This window comes from Sphaeramia orbicularis, chromosome 6 (genome assembly GCF_902148855.1).
Source record: "Sphaeramia orbicularis chromosome 6, fSphaOr1.1, whole genome shotgun sequence".
In the NCBI taxonomy this organism is placed as follows: Eukaryota; Metazoa; Chordata; class Actinopteri; order Kurtiformes; family Apogonidae; genus Sphaeramia; species Sphaeramia orbicularis.
The window spans coordinates 57,935,906-57,952,412 of NC_043962.1; the positions used below are offsets into that span (position 1 = coordinate 57,935,906).

Consider the following 16,507-nt stretch of genomic DNA (forward strand, 5'->3'; position numbering starts at 1 on the left):
AGGATTGTGGCCAAAACTGGTACTGCAATTACATTCAAAATACTGTAGAACGTGGTATCCTCTCCTCCTCCCCCCAGGCTAGGGTTGCCAGATCCCGCATGAGCATCCACTACTAGCGTTTCCTCTAATCCTTGCCACCACACCATAAATTTCATACAAAAAAATCATCACCAGACTTACTCTACATAAGTCTAATATATAACAGGCCAGAACAAACGTCCTGCACAGTCAAATGAAAATTTGCGAAGATTCAGGAGCTCTAACCCCCCCCACCACCACACCGAACCACGGACAACCGACACCCGACCCCCCCCACCACACACACACTTTCCGGACTACTGATCCCCCCCACACCACCGAACCACAGACGCCGAACTACCAACCGAACCCCCCACCGAACCACGGACACCGCCCCCCCCCCCCCCGTTCGGATTACACACCGCTAAATGAACAGGTCACTTCCACAGAAAACACTGAACTACAAGGAGCTACCATGGATAGAGACAAGTCCTACACCGGTACCTGGTCTGTTCACCAGTCCCGGACCGGCAGTCTCTTCACCGGGGCCAGGAGAAGAGACTGCTGCCCGGCCCCGGAAGAAGGGACCAGGTGAAGAGGCCGCGACCCCGGCTCTGAGTGGCTCTTACCGGTGGTCAGACTAAGGCAGGCCGGCGTCGGTCTTCAAATCCTTCTCCTCTTTCAGCCGTCTCCATGTTTCTGAATCATCTCCTATACATCTCCTTGTTTTATTTCTCACTTTGTCACGATGTATTTGGGAATAATAAGAGTCCTTTTAGGTTTAATAACGTCAGACATTTGTGATCAGAAATGTTCCAGCTGCAGCCCACGGGGATCTGGCAACCTGGAGCTGAAAGGCTTCTGACTCTGTGATTGGCAGACAGGTGATGGGCGGGGCATCAGACCAAAACACACAATGTCAACATAAACATCATTTCGGGCTGACACTGAGCTTTTCAACTGCACATATTCTGGCTGGACTACTACTGTCAGTGAGATCAGATTTGAAATGAACATGATTCCTTATGTCTGGTGACAGTCAAGGCAATTTTACAGTTACTTAGAACAGAATTCCTACATACTGCAGCTTTAAGAACAAGCACTTATGCTGTGTTTCCACAATGTGGTACCGGCTCAACTCAACTCGGCCTTTTTGCATTTCCATTACGAAAAAGGACCTGGAATCTGGTACCCGGTACCCGCTACTAGTTTCTTGGTATCACCTCCGCCGAGGTTCCAGAATTGGGGACCAGATACTAAAAGGTGATGTGTAAACACTGCAGACCACTGATTGGTCAGAGTTGTCTCTGTGACCCGCCCTTTTACAGAAAACAGATGTGGAAGTTTCTAGTAAATCTGTCAGTAGGTGAATCCACATGATGACAGTCTGTAAAACTACACCATGGTTTGTCCAGGAGGTTCAGACGTGAAAATTCAGCATGAGCTTGATGAAACAACACGCAAGGAGTGAGTTTATCAGCGACTCTGAGCAGACGACACGGAAGTAACGCACCGCATCACTATGACGACCAGGTACTGTAAAGTGGTTAGTATCCTGGAATGGAAACGGTCTCCAGGAATAGGACCTGGCACCAGAGTTGAGTCGAGCCGGTTCCATGTAGTGGAAACGCGACGTAAGTCAAGAACAGCAGGTTCCAAACCAAGAACAAGTTCCAAGTCACAAAAAATACCAACAACAAAAACACATTCAGAGTCAAGAATAACAAGACACAGCTCCTGAACAAACCCCAGGTCAAAAACAAACCCCATGTTATGAATAAGTCTCAAGTCTGGACCAACAAGTCAAACACACCTCACAACAAACAACTGTCCCAAATTAAAAGCAAATTTTACCACAAAAACCAAGTTCAATGTCACAAGCAAGTCCCAAGTAAAGAACAACTTTCAAGAAAAGAATAAGAAGTAGTGAGTCAAGAATAAGTCCCAAGTCCAACAAGTTGAGCAAGTCCTCTATCAAAAAAAAGCACTAAGGCTGTATTCACACCTGAAAAGTCCTTTGGTCCGCTTATTTGATTCAGATCGAATGTGGACTTTCTTTTTTCATTTGGGTCGGATTGCATTCTCATTGGACTTTTTGCTAGTGGACCAAAATGCGTGAACAGAAGCAGCATGTGATGAACTGCGCTGGCAATGGACAGAAAAGTTGGGGGCGGGGTGAATCAGAGACCGGTGTTGATGAAAATAGACGTGGTGCTCCTACATACAGTTATCATTTTCAGAATATTTATTCTATTTTATCAGACACAAATTTACGAAGATAATGTAACACTCAAGAAAAGCTCATTCAGAGCCAGTTTGGTAAAATGGACATGTGACCAAATGTCAGTGACACATTCAGTGTCCTCATTGCTCCTCGTCTGTCCACAGCTCATATCTGCTGCTGTTCGCTCTGACCACCCGTAAACCTCGGCTACTTCCAGAAGCTACGGTGGCTCGTCAAGCACAAAAAGGTGCAAAATTCCTTGGTTTGTTTCGGTTCGAGGTCAGTTCTATTCACACCAGAAGTGAACCGGCCCAGAGTCCGTTTGGAAGTGGACCCAGACCACCTCTTCTAGGAGGTCTGGGTCCGCTTGTTTGATTCGAATCAGAGTTCGCATGTTTGTATTCACACCAAACAAAAAGTCCAGACTTTCAGGGGAAACAAACTCGGTCTGTTTTAAACGGACCAAACGATAGGTGTGAATACAGCCTGAGTCACAAACAAGTCCCATGTCAAGAACAAATTCTGCCAAAGCTGAGCAGTTCCTTTGCTAATAACCTTGTCAAGTTGAACAAGTCCAAGTCAAAGTCCAAACTTCCACATCTGTACATCATATGTCATTTATCATGCATGTTTTTCCATTTTGTGTTTGTATTTGTGGAAGTGGGTTCCACCAGAAGTGTCTCTGAGGGTACCCTGGAACATGTTCTCCGATAAACGGACCGGTGTTCTCCACAGGTGACCAGACCAGAGGAAGGTTGGGGAGATGATCACACAGAGGGACATGTACTGCTGCTGTTCTAATCAGTGTGAGTTTCAGAGTGATGCTGTGTTTGTTTTGAGTACCTTGACCTCCGGGGTACATGCAGCGAAACGCCCGGCCCAGCTCCTCTGCCTGGACCCGGCCTGCAGGCGTCAGTTCGCCCCCCCACTTCAGAACCAGCAGAGACGGGCCATCCTTCTTGGAATCTGAAACAGATCATCCATTTTATTTATTTATTTTTTAACCTTTACTGAAGCAACACCAAGTGACACAGAGGTTTAAGTACAGTATTACATATTTACATGACATCATTAAAATGGGGGGGGTTAGGATATATGGCATGTAATATACAAAGAAACACACGTCAGTCAGTAATAAATATCAATGTCCTGTCCTGGTTGTAAATGTTCTGTGTGTGGTGGAGTGTGTAGGATGTGGATGTGGTGGGACTGTTTTGATGTGGACTTCTCCAGAAAAATAAAATAAATAAATAAATAAAACTAAAAATCAAATAAAATAAAAAAGGAAAACAAACAAATAAATAAATAAATAAAAATTTAAAAAATAAAAGTCAGGGGTATGACCAAATACAATCATTAGGTAGCTGAAACTGAGATGAGGAGAAAGGAAAAGAAGAGAGAGAGAGAGAGAGAGAGAGAGGGAGAAAAAAAGAAAACGGGGGTTGATAAAAATATCGTTTGCGTACCTTCCTCTTCGCTGGAGGCTTTGGGTTGGCCGTAGCGCAGGTAGGTCAGCTGGACTTTCCTGTTGATGCCTGAGAAGTGGCCGTACCTGGAATCAACACACACAAGACTTGAACTCCAGGACAAATGTGAGCAGGTGTGACAGGAAGCAGAAGTGCACAGCCTCAGCTTCACCTCAGAGGTTTGTGTTCAGCTGTCGGACACATTTGACTCCTGCCTGGTCGGATACGTTTGTTCCAGTCTTTACAAACAGTCATTTTCATTTTTGTGCCGACTCTGAACACTTTGAACCACTGGGGTTAAAAACTATTCACTGGGTCAAAGTCATTTTCACTCTAATGATCTGATTCTCACTCATTTTTTTTAGTTTACTTCAGTTTTTGATGAATTCACTTTTAACGTTTCACCTCTGCATTAAAACACCGGTCATGCTAAATCAAAGTTCCTTCCTTTGTGCAGTGAGCAGATGCATTATTAACCCTTTAACCCCTGACGTGTCAGTGCTGAGCGTTCTGACCGTATGATTTATTTGAAATATTCGTAAAAATTCAACTGTTTGCTCAATAACAAACTATTTATTTTTAAAACAGACCCAAAGTGCTTCATAACATTGGTCTACATCTGGTTTGAATTTTTAGCCCCCATGTCCTGTTTTTAGGACCAGTTTCAGAGAAGAACCCAACAGTCTAAAATCCCTGTTAAAGATTTTGATCAATAAACTGATTTTTTTTTTACAGTTTGTTAGTGTGATCCATGCAACAAAATACAAGTCGTGAGCTGGAAACAAATGGTCGTTTTAATCTAATTATTCCCAACTCCACTTTTTGTGTTTCAACAGTTGATGTATTTCACTATAAACCTGTTTTTTTGTGGTGAATCTGATCATGTTACTACAAACGACACACAGCACACACAAACACACACAAGTCATGTGACTGTATGTGTGGAGTTAACAGGAACAAATGAATGGAAGTCAATGGAAGTGAGCGTACAACACATCAGGAACACCTTCGGTTTCATATGAACTGGGTCCAATCCATCGTAGTGACTAGGGCTGTGTATCTGCAAAAATCTGCCGATACGATACACATCACAATATTAGACTCACGATACGATATATCACAATACTGTTAAAAGGCCACTTCTTGTTTGTTTCTTTTTTCTTTTTTTTTTTTAAGGATTATTTCTTGGAAGAATTGAATTACACCGGAAACCTGCACAAATACTAAACACATTTTGTTTGATCACAACAGAATCTAATGCTATATCACAACATTTTTCTAACTCTCCTAGTTTCCAAAGGAACTACCATCTGCCTCTCAGACAGTAAAAAGTGTTTTTAGGATGATTCAAATAACCATTATTTAATAAACAGTGTTAAATAATAATAAATAAGATATAAACAATAAAGAAAAACAAAAAACAAAAATGAACCTCCGCCATATCTGCATTTGAATAAATACCTAAAAATATCGATACAGTACTTTTAATATCGATACAGTATTGTGAAATGAAATATTGCGATATATTGTAGAACCAATATTTTCTAACAGCCCTAGTAGTGACCGTATGGTGATCTATCTGGACTAGGTCTGGACCGGTCTATCAAAGAGCTGGGGGATGGGGGACGTTCTGAGAAAAAAACTAACAAAACAAAAACAACCTGAAAGTCATGAATCTACAAGAGAAAATGCGCATGTTCTGAGGTTTCAGTTGTAATTTATGAGATAAAACTGTTCAAATGTGCGTCGGGTGTGGATGCTGTAATATCAGCGCTGCCTCTCGGTTACAGGCCGACGCTGGTGTTCCTGATATTTTGCCGCTGCCGTTTGGACAGGCTAAAGAAAAGGAGGCAGGAAAACCTCATCCTTTAAACAGAGGAGTGCGTACTGAGTGTCATTCAAGCTGGATTCCCTTTTGGAAAAGAAGGAGAAAACAGCTCAGAGTTAGAGACATGAAGGTGGAGTGAGAGATGACAGTGACGAGCTGCTGAAGAACCATAAAGGATGAGGATGAGGATGAAGAGACACTCACATCTCCAAAACCGTCTTCAGCTGCTCCAGTTTGGACTTCTTCTCCTCGATCTCACAGTCGTGTGTTGGCCCAGTTCCACCAGCAGCAGCCGAGCGATGTCCAGAACCTCCTGTAAAACCACACACCGTCTGTTACCGACTGGACCAACATGAGACCGACATGACGGATCACACTGACACTAGAACCACTGGATGGAAGCAAGGTTATTATTGTTAACGAAAACTAACGAAATGACGAAAACTAGAACTGAAAAAACATTTTCATTAACTGAAATAAATAAAAACTATAATTAAAAGAAAACAACTATAACTAACTGAAACTGTATTGTGTGTTTACAAAACTAACTAAAACAGATAAAATTATGGATGAAATTCCCTTCGTTTTCGTCTTTGTCAATGTCGGATTGATATGAAAGCGATTTATTTCCCTCAAGCAATTTTAGCTGCTGCCACCGAATGATATTTAAGGGTCCATCACTTGTGGTTTCCAGTCGTCTTCTGGTCCCCACTCTACCTGGAAACATGGAGACTAAAGCACAGAGTCCTGTCTGGGATTGATTTGAATAGGAGCACAGAGAAGAAGAGAAAAGAGACCACTGAACTACAACTGAACTACAACTGAACTACAACTGAACTACAACTAAGCATTTAGAAAAGATAAAATCTAGCAAACCTGCTCTAAAAACGAATTAAAACTACCTGAATTAGAGGAAAAAAAGTCAAAACCAAACAAAACTAAACTATTATGAAAAATCCTAAACTATTAGAACCTTGGATGGAAGAGACCACGTTTACAGCTTTGGGACCTTCATGGCTGCGACTTGGACTTGATTCCAGATTCTTTCAACATTATTACGATGAACGAAATTGTAATCCACTGGATCAACTGAATGAATATTTAAAAACACACATTTAAAATAGAAAACAACAGAGCAAAGTGCAGATAATAAAGAAATCAATACAGAAGAAGAGGAGAAATGACTGAATGTAAACAGATTATTGCACATTACATGTAGTATTGCATGTTATATTACAGTTAGAGGTGGCCGATGTATGTCACCTGCGATAATATTGTAAATGTTGATTTGACAGTGCGCAATTTTACATTATCCAGTATTCATACTGTAACAAAATAAAACAAACGGACGGTTCATAGACGGTAAAGGAGAGGCACATGAAAGTCCTCATTGGCCGAATGCATGCCCCAGAATCCAATCAGCGGACAGGATTCAGTCAGGTGGTGACTGGGCGGAGCCAAAACACAACATGGTCTCACATGAAGGAAATCTGCAGGAGTGTCTGTCCAGCAGATGGTTTCATAGCTCACATGGGTCCACATCACCAGCCTGGAAATGGTTCAGTTTGGACCAGACTGATGTGGGTCAAAATAACATTATATGCAGCTGGGGCGCCATAAAGGGGGGGGGGGGGGGGGGGGGTAAACATGACAAATTCATGTGGAGGGGGTCCAGTGGATACAGGTTAAGAAGGGGTGAAAATTTAGTATAAGATCCGCTGGATCCACAGAGGAACAGAAGCCGGGAGTCAGACGTTGAAAGCATGTTAGGTTTCACTTTCATTTCACCCCAGCCACGGTTACGTTAGTTATGGACCACACCCCCACAGATACAACTACTGGAGTCCAGGCGAGGTGAGGAGAGTCGAGCTGGTTTCACACAGTGGAAACACGGCATTAGTGAAATGAGTGAAACTGTAGCATGAAAAATGCATCACGCCCTGTTCACTTAAAAATTAGAGTTAATTTGATGTGTCCGTTTTTGGACATATGCCCAGTGCATCTAACAAACCGTTCTTAGTGCATTTCCTATAGTTTTCATAACACCATGCAGTGATTCAGAGAGAATTTTAATCTGTTTATAGACATTTTGAAACTATAAATCAGGGCTCTCAAACATGCGTCCCGGGGCCAAATGCGTCCCCCCAAAGGTTCCAGTCCGACCCCTGGGATGAATTTACAAAGTGTATAAACTCCACAGTCCAGGCTGTGGAACTCATGTTAGTGTCGGTTCCACATCCAGACCAATCTGATCTGCAGTCCAAAAATAACATAATAATCTACAAAAAAAATGACTCTTGGTTTGATGTGAAAAAATAATATTACACTATGCCTAGAAATAATGACAACTTCAAATTTTTGTTTTTTAGTACAAAAATATTTACATTTACAGACTATCCTGTGACAATAAAATGTGAATAACCTGAACAAATGTGCCCAACCTGAAATGTCTACAGAAAATTCAGTCCAGTTTGAACTCTTTTCTTCCTGTTCCTCAGTGTTTAGTGTCTTTGGAGATCTGATCCAGAATGCACATGGACTAATGAGAAGTGGAGGAAGAAGATTGTTAAAATTCCACAATATTTTTCTAAATAATTTTCAGTTTTTTCAGGTTATTCACAGTTTTTTGTTTGAATGACAGTTTATAAAAGTAAGTATTTTCTTAATTTAATGGGGTTTTTTGCTCTAAAACAAGGACAAAAATGTGCAGTTGTCATTATTTCTAGGTTATTCTGTTCTTATTTTACTGGTTTGGTCCACTGCAGATCAAATCAGACTGAATGTGGAACCTGAAAGAACAAGAGTTTGAGAACCCTGGTTTAAATAGTGAATGTGAGTGATTTTTTCAGTTTATGACCTTATGACAGTTTTATTGCATGCGTTTAATTTTAGCAAGTGTCTGCTAGGATTATTACGGAGGGAAACTGTTGTCACAGCAACCCACCCTGTCATCAGTACCGATGACGAGGAGGAGGATGACGATGTCCAACTGTTAATGGACTGCAGTTGACATTTGGAGTATTTTAATCAGTGTCCTGTAAAGGGTTAAATGATGAATGACTGTTGAGCTGTTTAAAACCAGTTCCTACTGGATAATGAGACTGTGTGATTTTGTTTCCGCACAGAAGGAAAAGTCCTTCAGGGTGTGTTGGTCTGAGTCGGTCCTGCCTGAGTTCAGAGCTGCTTTTACAGATGCCTTCATACCTTCTGAGCCCTGAGGACAGATGTTCATCCATGAGCCAGAACATGGGTCATTTTCTGTGTGATTTGAATCAGGCTTTTACCTGAACTCATCTGAGTCCGTTTCCCATCATGACATGAGTTATTTTCCAACCGCTTCAACCTTGTTTTAAAGTCCCACGTATGTCTCCACAGCAGGGCCCTCAAACCTGGAGCATGCGGACCCAAACCAGCCCACCATTTTAACAATAAAATGAGAATAACCTGAACAAATATGAACAACCTGAAATGTCTAAAGAAAATTACACATAATTTTAACAATATTCTGCCTGTTATTAAATGTTTTGTCTTTGTAGATCAGATCATTAATGCACATGTAGAAATAATAAGTAGAGGCAGAACTGTGTTAAAATTGCATTTATTTTTCTTAAGAAATGTCAGTTTTTCAAGTTATTCACATCTTTTTTGTTTGGAAAGATTGCAAATGCAAATATTTTCATAATTTCATATTGTTTTGAGACTGATTCATTTGATGGATGTTTAATGTTCTTCATGAGGACTTTGACTCATGAAAGCCTCAGGAAGAGAAGGTGTATCTCACAGGATGCCTTTACTAGAACTGTGAAATTAATTATAATGATGCAAATCTGAACTCCACATCATCACTACACATTATTTATGATGCATTCAAGTTTAACAGCAGCATAAATCCAGTTGTTATGGAGGAAGAATAAAGAAGGTGTGTATTTAGAGCAGCTGACCATCCACTGTGATAATACTGATGAACAAACAGACTCACCTGAAGCTGTTTGGGCTTTTTCAGCTTCAGTTTTCCTGACTTATATCCTCCATACTTCTCAAACAGCTCAAAGAATCTGTGACAAAACCAGAATTAGAAACCACACTTAGATTAGATTAGACTGAACTTTGCTGATCCTTTAGGCCAAGCCTTCAGGAAGTGGAGTTCCAACAGCAGCACAAACACTGAACATACACACAAGAAATACAACAAGAAAATAGTAAAACAATAACTATAAACAACAGGAGGGAAACATGCCATTACACACTGAAAAGTACTAGTAGAAACAAGTGGCAAAGTAGTAAGAAGAGAAGAAGAAGTTTATTAGGTTGTAATATTAAGATAATATAGTATGCACAATATGTATAAGTATATAGGAAGCATATATATATATATATATATATATATATATATATATATATATATATATAATATATATATATATATAGTCACAAAATAAATTATTAGACCATCAACAGTCATCAAAACAAAGGTTCTGTAATCCAGTCCTAACTCCTGTGTGTGTCATGTGACTAAAACAGACAAAAGAAAACATGGAATGAATAAAAGCACTGTTTTTGTCAGTACAATGAGAGATACTGATGGAAAAACTGAAGGGATTTTGGTTTTAATCAAGAAAACATGTTAAATGGATAGACATCAGCTCTGAAATTAAACTACTATGAGCTCGTTTTGATGGTATCATATTTATCCAAGGTTATCATATTCAAAATTATTAATATTTCCCAAATACTGGTTGTATCAACTTGCTGTTTTCGCTACTGTCTCCGTTGACCACAAATACATAAGTCTGCCAAACTGCAGCAGTCAGCTGTGTACGGAGTTAGTGTGATGCCCAGACACACAAACACTAACTAATAATTTCTACATTCACTGATGTCAGGTAAAGGAAAGTGACCTTTTCAAAGACGTACGACTATGACTGGATACTTCTTCCATTTAGTTTTTCCATCTGTCCACCTGTGGGTAATGGGTGTTCTGATGCAGTTTCACTCTGCTGAAATAAAACACACCGAAGAACAGACTCACAGTGGATGTCGGACTTCCATCTTCATCTTCTGCTTTGGTGTTCGGTCTCCGTGGCGAATGATGGCGATGACGCAGCGCAGCTCCATCCTGACGACAACAAAGCAGACACTGTGACTGAAACCCTGACCTGTCCTCCACATCAGATTAAGGAAGTAAGTTTTATTTACAGAGCACTTTTCACAGAGAGAGTCACAAAGTGCTTTACAGTGCGAAGTACAAATAAACAGTACAAATAAAAAAAACAATTAAAATACCATTAAAATTACAGGTGGATTACACAGAAACGGACAAAAACGTGGGTTCTTTTTCGAACCTGGTCCTAAAAACAGGACAGAGGGGCTGAACATTCAAACCACATGGAATGTGTTAGGAAGCAGGTTTGGAAGCACTTTGGGTCTATTTTTTCAGATAAAACACGTTTATTTGACACTCCTACATAAATCCACATGTAACACAAACACCAGGTTTCTATAAAGAACTCCTTATCTTTTTCTGTCAGGTTTTTTTGTTCCAATCCCCACACTATTACAGGCAAATCCACAGACAACTCAGTGATATCAGAGTTTTAACTGAAATTAGGACTAGTCAGTATTCCAACAGCACACCGATGATTCTGCAGCAGTGATTACCACGATGGAACCAAAGGAAAGGACATGGAAATTAGGCGCTATTTTTTGCATATCTTTTTATTCTCTCACAGGTGCATTTTGGGAATCGCAGTAAATATTCAAGGCAGAGTGTTTGACAAAAATGACCGCTGTTGAAAAATCATTCACGATTTACATGTGTTTAAATGTTCAGGGTCTGTATGTAACACCAGTGGACATGATGGGTTCCACACCAAACCTGGAATGAGACTGAGACTGATGACAAACCCACATGTGGATTAGAAAAACCACACCACGGTGAACACACAGGGTCTGTATTTCGAGTCTGCAGAAGAGCATTTACACATGTTTACACATCTAATGCACTGACACCTAAGGAGATTTAACGTCCATATTTGGGTCCTATTTTTGGACCCAAAAATTGATTAAAAATTCATTAATTATTGGATGGATCAGAGAAAGGATCATTTTTTTTTCGCCTATCTGAGGTCATCATTAGGTCCATCCTGGGGGGAAATATGTCTGATGTTTCATGGACAGACCCATGTTCTTATGAAGCTGAACACAACAAAAACCTCAGATTCATTCATGCTTGGATTACAGCTGAAACAATTCATTAATTAATCAACTCAAATCAATTGAAACAAATGATCAAATTAAAATTTTCTTGAATCAAAGCTTCATTTCCTTAATTTCTCTGCTGTTGAACATTGGTTCCAGTGTTTTGTGTTATACGGACACTTATTATGATGCACATGACGCCAGGATCAACACAAACAACAGAAGAGATGAGGACAAACAGGCAGAAAATGTCTATATGTGGACTTTCTCCACTGGAACCATCACTTACTCCTTAATCTTTGAAGCTTTAACACAGACATTATAAATCTGAGTGTGTATTTGTTTCAGTTGGATGTAAGTTTCATGTTCAGTTGGTTTTAGAGCTTCATATATATTTATATATTTTTCTTTTTCTGTTGTATTGATAATTTCTTCCCTGCTATTTTTTATTCAACTTGAATGGAGTGACTGTAACACCAAATAATTTCGCCCTGTTATTGATAAACTATTCTGATCCTAAAATACACGTTCCGTTCACACTACATGTGTTTTTCTTCTATTCTTTTTTATATACACTTCTTGGATTTTTGTTTTTTTAATGCCACTTATAAGTAAGGAACCCAATATGGTAACTTCATTGACCTTGATTTTCTACATGACAATAAAAACTGTTGAAAATTTTCACAAAAGTAATAAAGTCTGTCCTCCAAAAACACACTAAGGTTGAAATTTTGAATTTCAGAGTATTTCCGTGAGTGAACTATAAAGGCTTAAATAATCCTTTAATCAAATCAAAGAAAATAATCAGTATCTTAATTGATTATAAAAAACTGTCAGCTGCAGGTGCAGTTTAGATGGATGTGAATGAAAGGGGAAGTGTTGTGTTGGCTCATACATGGTTCCTGAGGTGGTGGGGACGATGGGGATGTCTTCAGCCTCCATGGGGATGGACCAGGGGATGTGGAACTGAGGAGCCAGCTCCCTCATCACCATGTTCCTACAAAACAAACAACACAAACATCAGCCAGTGACAAGTTAGAAGACTAAACTATAGTGCAGGGCTGTCAAACTCATGTTAGTTCAGTTCCACATTCAGCTAAATTTGATCTGCAGTGGGCCGGACCAGTAAAATAATAACAGAATAATATATAAATAATGTCAACTCCAAACTTTTCTCAATGTTTTAGAGCAAAAAAGTGAATTTACATTCCGAAAAGGTTTACATCTACAAACTATACTTTCAAAAGATGTGAACAACATGAACAAACTGAAAAAATCTGTGTAATTTTAACAATATTCTGCCTCAGTTTATCATTTACACATGTGCATTATAACGTACAGATCACAGTGGATCTACAAACACACAAAACATTTAATAACAGACAGAATATTGTGAAAATTGTACTTACTTCTCTTAAGACATTTCAGGTTATTCACATTTTTTGCAAAATTATACTTTGTTTTAGTGTAAATACATGAAAATATTTACATTTACAAAGAGAAAAATTTGTAGTTGTCATTATTTCTATGTTATTCTGATAGTATTTGACTGAATCCTGCCCACTGTAGACTGAACTGGTCTGAATGTGAAACCTGAATTAAAAGGATCGTTAACATCTTAGTGTAATTTTTGCATTTCACAAATTCATCCCAAGGGTCAGACTGGACCCTTTGGAGGGGTAAAATTTGGCCCCCGGGCCACATGTTTGACACCCGTGCTATAGTGACTCTGGACGGAAAAAGACAACACAGATTTGTTTGGCTCGTCTGAATGTGCAAAGTTTCCTGAAATTTTCCAGAACAGTCAGCTTCAACCATGAAAACAGTTTCAGTAGGGCTTAGACCCTTGGTATAACACATGGAGGTCAAACCTACGGCTCACGGGCCAAAACTGGGTCCAGTTCAGTCCTCTGGATGAATTTGTGAAATGCAAAAATTACACTGAAGACATTAACAACCATTTTAGTTCAGGTTCCACTTTCAGCCCAATTCCATCTGGAGTAAAATAACAGTAAAAACTGAAATGACATAATGACAGTGTTTACATTTACAAACTATCCTTTCACAAAGCAGTGAATAATCTGAACAAATATGAACCTGAAATGTCTGAAGAGAAATAAATGCAATTGTACCAATGATCTGCCTGTTCTTAAATCAGTGTTTTTCAACCTTGGTGTCGGGACCCTATGTGGGGTCGCCTGAAATTCAAGTGGGATCGCCTGAAATTTCTAGTAATTGATTAAAAGAAAAAGAAAAACTTGCAAATAAAAATCTGTGTTGAGTTGACAGAGCCAATCCCAATCCATATCAGACAAACTGTGGTTGTGAAACTGCAGAACTGAGGTTCTGTTTCTGTGTCAAATGTTCATGTGGTCAGTTTCAGATGCTGCAGCTCTTTCATAATTCATAGTTTCAGTTCTTGTTTGTTCAGTATTAATTGTCCTACTTGTAAATCACAGCTGGACTGACTGTGCATATCCTGACCAAGGAAAATAAAATTCTCACTTTGTGCAGAAATCTACACCTGGATTTACTGCCTCCATCCACAATAATACATTATATAGACTAAAAGTCCCTAACATTACCCTGCATTTACAACATAGTATAACAAACTGTTACATGATCAAAACAAATGAATTTTAGTTAAAAAAAAAAATGTCTCTTGGGGAAAAATATCAATACGTGCCCTTTATAGTCAATTTGGGCTCTCTGTGGACTCCTGTTTGAACCAAATACAGTCTGATATAATAACTTTTACATCCCTCCTTGCAAGATGATGCATCTTATTTTTGTGGAAGTCTCCTAAACCCCCATCTATTTCACTTTGGCTTAAGGATGTTATGTTTTTTCTTACATTAGAAAAGAGTAGACTCTCACTACAAGGTTCCTCAACAAAATTTTTTAATAAATGGCGATCTTTTTTAGATTACTTTCGAACTTTACGAACACTGCCTTCAGGTTGATCTCTCACACCTCCACCCTACTCTATTTTGTTATTGTTTAGGTGTTGTTTTTTGTCAGAATTCATTCTGTCCACCAATTATTGTCACATTTGATACATCTATGTAATGTCTAATATCTTAAAGTAACCACAGGTATCTACAAGCTATGACTTTTTAAAATTTTGTAATTATTATTATTTTTATTTTCTTCTATTTCCGTTAGCTCAGTTAATATTCTTGTACATCACATATTCGATACTGCTTGTACTTATTTGATTTTCTGCTGCTCAGACACTATGTTCTAATGTTCTTATTTCTGCTGTTGCCCCTTCTCAGAGGGCCTTGGGGTTGGTTTGGACATGGGGGGAAAATGATATAAAAGGCAATGTATAATGAATGCACTGTAATTCTGTTCATTTGTATCTAATGTTACATTGCTAAAAAAGATAAATTTAAAAAATTTTTAAAAAGTCTCTGTTTTGAATGTCTGAGGTTGTGTGAATTCTGTGATGTTAAAATGGAATCAGGAGTAAAAAAAGGTTGGAACTACTGGATTAAATGTTTTGTGTGTTTGTAGATCCACTGTGATCCGTAGTTATAATGAACATGTGTAAATCATAAACCAAGGCACAATATTGTCACAGTTACACTTATTTTTCTGCATTAATTTCAGTTTTTTCATGGTTGCTCATATTATTCACATTTTTAACCCCCTAAGACCCACTGTCCACATTTGTGGACAAGAGTTTCACAACTTCAAACAAACAAAAAAAAAAAAAAAAAGAAAGGAAAACTGTCCACCACAAAGGACATTCCATAAAAATTTTAAAAACTGCATCTGAAAAAACTGTTGCATCATGATGTTTCCAATAAAGGCACTTATGTAATAATAAAACAAACAAGCTGGTACTTTGCTGACATTTCCTGGGTCTTAGGAGGTTAAAGATTAGTTTGTCATAATACAACTGTACTTTTTGACATCAGGAACCATGTAGTTTAAAAGTCCAACATGACTGGAAAATACAATTCGTTGTGATTTCATCAAACCAAACATGTTGAGTCACATGTTTATTCTGACGTATGTCCATGAAACCAAAATCACACGTTGCATAGCGACCCTGACGTGGGCTAAAACATGTCCTAATCCACGTGGAACATGTGGCGTTCTGCATGTTGACCCGTGATCTTCCCTCTGGTGTGTGTTACTGTAGCCGTGCTGCGTTTACTGTCTGTCTGGAAAATTTATGAGCGTGGGGCCATAAAAAAAAGCTCCAGTTACTTCACCTCAAAAGAGACGAAATAAATCAGAACCAGAGGAGACATGACTCTGACGGCGACAAAAACAAACCGTTAAACTGTCTGATCAAAAACATGTCAGGTTGTTTAGAAACGTCACCAGTAGGTTTAGTTTATTTACATGAACGGACCAGTTTTAGATGTGTTTTTCAATTAGTTTTTTGTAATTTGAGTTCTATTTATGATCATATTTTAATTGAGGTACAGATACTCAGAGTTATTTTATTCACTTTTTATCACATGATGTACATTATATTATGCTATGAACATCTAAAATTATGTTTCATAATAGCAAAAACTTCAGAAATTAAAGAACACAAAGTCTGATCCAAAAAAGGGAAGACACTTGGGGTTCTTCAGACACACTCGCACTGAGACAAAGCTTAAAGTAAAACTGTACCTGGAGTCGACCTGAGAACACCTGGAATTTTAATTTTTTGACATTAAGTTTTATTTTTCCAAATGTATCACCTGTGGAAGTAGCTTTGGCTTGAGTTAATATTAAGAATAATTAAAGAAACCACGTCAGAGTCAT

At 38.8% G+C, this 16,507-nt stretch overlaps 1 protein-coding gene across 1 annotated transcript in view; it reads right to left on the bottom strand.

The window, feature by feature from the left end:
* The window catches only part of LOC115421530 (inositol hexakisphosphate and diphosphoinositol-pentakisphosphate kinase 1-like), a 98,504-nt gene that overhangs the window by 47,495 nt on the left and 34,502 nt on the right, over positions 1-16,507 (bottom strand). Inside the window, 7 exon segments of the mRNA XM_030137456.1 lie at positions 3,086-3,208; positions 3,709-3,794; positions 5,741-5,801; positions 5,804-5,849; positions 9,516-9,591; positions 10,566-10,652; positions 12,630-12,731. Coding sequence (XP_029993316.1) covers positions 3,086-3,208; positions 3,709-3,794; positions 5,741-5,801; positions 5,804-5,849; positions 9,516-9,591; positions 10,566-10,652; positions 12,630-12,731 — 581 coding nt within the window.